General features: G+C 41.0%; 1 protein-coding gene across 1 annotated transcript; it reads right to left on the bottom strand.

Annotated features, from left to right (window-relative positions):
* Positions 1-3,992, bottom strand: rab5if (RAB5 interacting factor). Its single transcript, XM_064956500.1, has 4 exons — positions 3,683-3,992; positions 2,936-3,039; positions 2,534-2,663; positions 1-1,662 (listed from the first exon to the last, which is right to left on the bottom strand). The coding sequence occupies exons 1-4, from the start codon at positions 3,788-3,790 to the stop codon at positions 1,621-1,623; spliced, it is 384 nt and encodes a 127-aa protein (XP_064812572.1). The 5' UTR covers positions 3,791-3,992; the 3' UTR covers positions 1-1,620.
* Positions 3,993-6,282: the final 2,290 nt, after the last annotated feature.

The following is a 6,282-nucleotide window of genomic DNA, read 5'->3' as shown; positions in this document are numbered from 1 at the left end:
TGAATTCAGAAGATTTTACTCAGAAAAAGAGTTGACATGCTCTTAACAAATACTAAATCAGTGACACAGCATCTCTTTGAAATTGGATGATAAACAAAGCCCATGTTTAATGTGATTCCCAAATCAGAAAATACAATACTCTCAAAAACCAATCATGTACGTGGTACAGTAGTCATTACAGACATCTTGCACAAACGATTAATTGAATGAACTATAAAATACTGAAATGTATGTTACATCAACCAAGATATAACAAAGGAGTACAAATAAATCAGTTTAATACAATGCAGATTGAGAAAAGGGAACATTTCACAGAATTTACAGATGTTTTAAATGAATAATCTCAGAACATTAAGTAAGACTATTTGATTTGGAAGCTATGTGTGAGGGAAAACAAACAAAAAAAGTTGAATTAAAACCAGTTCTGACTGCTAGATACAAATACTGCCATTACTAAGTGAAAAGAAAAACAATAACAAATTATGGCTGTAGAACAGTTTTAGCTTAAAAGTTGGACAGAGTTCCAACACTTCAGAGGTTACAGTTTCCTTCCATCTCTCCATGAAGATTACACTGATCTCGGCTGTGTGGGTCAAAGATATACAGAGGACTCATCTTTGTATCTGTGCAATTATAGCGTTTGTGACAGCATGGGCAGCACGATTGAGGCAATCTCCATTTTTAAGTAGTCAAATTTCTTCTTTACAATTGGCTGATCCCTTCTGATGACCCAGTTGGACATTACTCTATCAGAGTGACCAGGAGGGATCAGCCAATGAAGTTAAAGTCCCACCCAGTTGATTACATTAAAATGGTGGAAGCCCTCAATGGTGCTGCCCATGCAAATACAGCTTTTTGGCCACTAGAGGCCTCTATCATTCTCTATGGGATGGGTAGGTGGAAAATCTGGCTGAGCACTTGCTTTCATCAACCCATTTCTGTCAGATTAGTGATCAACTCTAGAAAGTTAAGGAGAAATACAGATGGATGGAAAGATTGCATCTCAATAGTCAAAAAAATACCTCTTTTCCTCATCCCCTTTATCTGCATTGATATGACATAACTGGACAGGTGAGAGCAAATTTCTAAATGGCATCCTCCACATTTCCTCACCAGTGCTGTGTTTACATGTCAGTTCAGATAAAGGAAAGGAGATGAAGAGAAGAAGCAATGTTAAAGGATTGAGATGCACCAATAAAGTATTCAAACAGAGCCATAGCTTAATGTAAACCTGATGGTCTTACAAGGTCATTGATGTCGAACTATGGCTCCCAAAATGCACTGCATACAGACGGGTCCTCGGTGTGGGTGGTGACACACCAGAAACGGTGGAGTTTTGCCGCTTTCAAAGCAACTCGGAAACTCTGACATTTCCGACTTGGAAACTCATTGTAAAAAAAAAAAGAGCTCCGCTTCCCCACTTGGAAAATATCAGAATCAACCAATAGGAAGCTCTACACAAAAAAAAAAAAAAAAAAAACGTATGTACATTTTAACTCAAGAGGTTCGGAGTTTCCGAGTTGTCTTAAAAACAATTTCTAAACACTTCATGTCTTGACATTTTAACTTCAACTGAAATGTTCATATTTTTCTCGAATGGATTAGATTCCCCTCGGGTCTTCAGTCATGATGAAGCGCTGTGTAAAATATTATCCACACCACCTGGAAAGAGAGAGGGTTAGCCATGGAAAAGGACATTTTCACATACAGTATCAGAAACTGATACAGATTGAGAGACTTTTGGCTATTTTCAGTCCTTGTGAAAAGTGTTTTTGTTCAATTCTCAGAACCATATCAGGGTACTGAATCCATGCTCAAAGAATGTATGTTGTTGTGCAGGTTCCTTTTACATCACTGCAATATCCAATTGAACTCTTAATAGATCACGTATCAGGCTTTTACTTCAATTAGATGGGGGCGGAATGTAGCCTAGTGGTTAAAGCATTGGACAAGCAACCGAAAGGTTGCAAGATCGAATCCCTGAGCTGACATGGTGAAAATAGGTTGTTCTGACCCTGAACAAGGCAGTTAACCCACTGTTCCTAAACAGTCATTGAAAATAAGAATTTGTTCTTAACTGACTTGCCTACTTAAATAAAGGTTAAAAAAATAAATAAATATGTGTTAGTGCTACTGCTAACCAGGAACAAAATCATAGGAGTCACAACTATCATTAAATGCCGACAACCTAGCAAAGGTTTGATTAATCTTGAGGAAGAAGTCACTGAGGGGTGAAGCTAATGGCTACTCAAAGACCAGTGGGTTTGATGGATTAGTATTTGCATTAATCTTGACTGTAACAAAGGCCACAACAACTCCCGGGCTTTGTCTTCACAATGTCAATGTAGCTAGCAAAAATACAAAATCAAAGGAGTCACAACTATCATTGGCACTTGAGACCGGGAAATCAGATCCCTCAACCATGTCCCCAGACTAAACAATCTCTCTATGACCAGGGTTGGTGACCACTGACCACAAAATAAATACTACCTGGAACATTACTTCCACAGAGGTTAAACAAATGTGTGCATACCAGGAATAATGCAAAGGATGTCATGAAGCCTTCTTTGGTGAGTTCCCACGTTCCTCCATATTCCTCCTCGTCCACCTGCTGAAAGCTGCTGAAGTACACATACAGGACCCCCGCGTTGATGACACAGAATCTGGAGGACGAGAGGTTAGACAGAGATGGAGCCGTCATTGTTATTGAAGTTAAGGAACAGTTGTTATAGTTGTTTGGGGAAAAACAGGAAGGGAACAAGGGAGTAGGGAATCTATACACAAAGATGTTACTGTTGTAAAATAAATGATTAACACTGCAAGAGGTAGTTGTTTTAAGGGGACGTATCGTAGAGAGAAGCATCGAACCAGTGTACTCTCCTGGCCCTGCAGTCCACAATGAGTGCAAAAGGAGAGTAGGCGTTATGATACTTACATGGCTATTCCTAGGAAGCCTTTTAGTGGTGCAACACCCCATATCACGCCAAGGATGAGAGCGATAATCTGTCGAATCCAGTAGATCACATCTAAAAACTCATCCTGGAGAGTAAGCAGAAGAAAATGATAAAAGTAAGTGAGTTGTTTCAAAGAGGAGCAAGTAATGTCATAGTCACATTTATAAAGTTCTATATTCATCCACTGGCAAGTTTCCCCTGCAGACAGTATCCAAAAATGTCCTCAAATTCATGTAGGAGCGTAGTGTAAACAGTGGTACGTTTGAGAGCTGCTGTGCTAATTGCCGACAACCTAGCGAACGTTTGATTAATCTTGAAGAAGTCACTGAGGGGTGAAGCTAATGGCTACTCAAAGACCAGTGGGTTTGACGGATTACTATTTGCATTAATCTTGACTGTAACAAAGGCCACGGCAACTCCCGGGCCCTATCTTCACAATGTCAATGGAGCTAGCTAAAATACAAAATCATACGAGTCACAACTATCATTGGCACTTGAGACCGGGAAATCAGATCCCTCAACCATGACCCCAACCTAAATAGCTAACGTTAGCCTACCCCGACGTTACCCGATCCTGATTCCTGGTGACAGCCAGCTAGCTCCGTTAGCTAAAGTTAGCTGTCTGGCCAATCAAGTGAGGGCCCAATATGAAAACGCCAAATACCCAGCTTTGTTAAATATATACATGAAAACAACAATATCATTATAATCAGATGAGCTAAACCAACCTTCTCTTCCCATACAGCGGTACTATTTAAGACTTTGCTCCATGTGGACTGCTTTACACCCCCATTGGCGAGATGAACTTCTTCTTTTCTCTTTGAACCGTTCGTCATTCTCTGCTGTTACCCCCTTGCTCTGCAGACGTTAAATTAAGCTAAGCGTGCAACACACCTTACAATAATGTTATTATTATACGGTTTCCGTCGTCTATTTCAATCGATTATTCTTGTCAAATGTTTACAAAGGGCTAAAGGAACCACCGCACTGCTGACCCAACAGACTTCATGCGCAGGAAGGACTTGACCCGAAATTAGCTTGTCGGTAAGAGCCAATAAGAAAATGCTACGTTCACCCAACGGACAAGTTTCACACAAAAATAAAAGACAGCGCCCTCTGGAGGTGGAGTCATGCTATTGCCTCTTTCTTTTTGTCTTTCTGGTTTTGTTGTTCGGCTCCTCTGGCCTTTCAAATGATAGAGCTGTGTTCTAATCATAGATGCAGAGCAGTATTTTCAGTGTCTTTGAGTATGGCTGATGTAGATTATGGGATGGAGGTTGTCCTTTCTTCAATGTGGAAGTCTTTGGAATAGTCTTTGGAATAGATACTTAAATGCAACTCACAATGTATCACTATTGTAGCAATTGATGGGTAAAAATGCTTGAAGTAGTCTCTCTAGACATCCAGGTCCAGAACAATTTTCAAAAGTTCTGGCTTGCCTAGGGTCGGGTTTACAAGACTATGCCTGAAGTTAATTCCACTGACTCTGTGGCAGTGGTGTAAAGTACTTAAGAAAAAATACTTTAAAGTACTACTTAAGTCATTTTTTGAGTATATGTACTTTACTTAACTATTTATATTTTTGACTACTTTTACTTCACAACATTTCTTAAGAAAATATTGTACTTTTTACTCCAAACATTTTCCTTGACACCCAAAAGTACTCGTTACATTTTGAATGTTTTGCAGGCCATGAAAATTGTCAAATTCACACATTTATCAACCGAACATCCGTGGTCATCCCTACTGCCTCTGATCTGGCAGACTAACTAAACAGAGAACATCCCTGGTCATCCCTACTGCCTCTGATCTGGCAGACTAACTAAACAGAGAACATCCCTGGTCATCCCTACTGCTTCTGATCTGGAGGACTCACTAAACAAAGAACATCCCTGGTCATCCCTAACGTCTCTAATCTGGCAGACTCACTAAACAGAGAACATCCCTTGTCATCCCTAACGTCTCTAACCTGGCAGACTCACTAAACAGAGAACATCCCTGGTCATCCCTACTGCCTCTGATCTGGCAGACTCACTAAACAGAGAACATCCGTGGTCATCCCTACTGCCTCTGATCTGGAGGACTCACTAAACAGAGAACATCCTGGTCATCCCTACTGCCTCTGATCTGGCAGACTCACTAAACAGAGATCATCCCTGGTCATCCCTACTGCCTCTGATCTGGCAGACTCACTAAACAGAGAACATCCCTGGTCATCCCTACTGCCTCTGATCTGGCAGACTCACTAAACAGAGATCATCCCTGGTCATCCCTACTGCCTCTGATCTGGCAGACTCACTAAACAGAGAACATCCCTTGTCATCCCTAACGTCTCTAATCTGGCAGACTTACTAAACAGAGAACATCCCTGGTCATCCCTACTGCCTCTGATCTGGCAGACTAACTAAACAGAGAACATCCCTAGTCATCCCTGGCGGACTCACTAAACAGAGCTTTGCTTGTAAATTATGTCTGAATGTTGGAGTGTGCCCGTGGCTTTCCGGAAATAAAAAAAATAAAAAAACAGAAAATGGTACCATCTGGTTTTAAATGATTTATAGTATTATTTTGATACTGAAGTATATTTTAAACCAAATACTTTTATGCATTTACTCAAGTAGTATTTTACTGGGTGACTTTTCCTTTTATTTGAGTCAATTTTCTATTACGGTATCTTTACTTTTACTCAAGTATGATAGTTGGGTACTTTTTCCACCACTGGTCTGTGCTTACAGGGCAAAGACATATTTGCCATAAAGGTCCAGACCTCACATACCTTAGACTGGTCTGCATCCAACCCCCAAAGAGAACTGCTACATAGACTGTAGACATCTCATTACAACCACCACTGATGTAGTGGGGCACAATACACAGTTAGAGGGAAACTAGTGTGACCAATTTGGTATCAAACTTGGGTTGTTTGAAGGACTTGAGCCTGTGTTAGCCCATTGAGCTTAACCCTAGATATTAAGCTTGGTCAGAGGAGCTACCATTAGTAAACTCTTGTCCTCCATCTCTTTGCATGAACCCCAGCAGCCGATCTAGTATGTAACCTGTGCGGTATGTGTAAATACAGACTGTGTTAGTCCACCATCAGGCTCTGGGAGCAGACTCGAGTCCTGCCGGTCTAAGGCAACGTGTTACTCCACGACACCACCTGCACTACACTACACAGCACTGTACCACCCGTGAAACAGCTGCACAACACTACAGATGCACAACACTACACAGCACTGTACCACCCGTGAAACAGCTGCACAACACTACAGATGCACAACACTACACAGCACTGTACCACCCGTGAAACAGCTGCACAACACTACAGATG

This window comes from Oncorhynchus masou, chromosome 33 (assembly GCF_036934945.1).
Source record: "Oncorhynchus masou masou isolate Uvic2021 chromosome 33, UVic_Omas_1.1, whole genome shotgun sequence".
In the NCBI taxonomy this organism is placed as follows: Eukaryota; Metazoa; Chordata; class Actinopteri; order Salmoniformes; family Salmonidae; genus Oncorhynchus; species Oncorhynchus masou.
The sequence above is the reverse complement of the archived record's forward strand: the minus strand, read 5'-3'. Positions and strand labels throughout refer to the sequence as shown.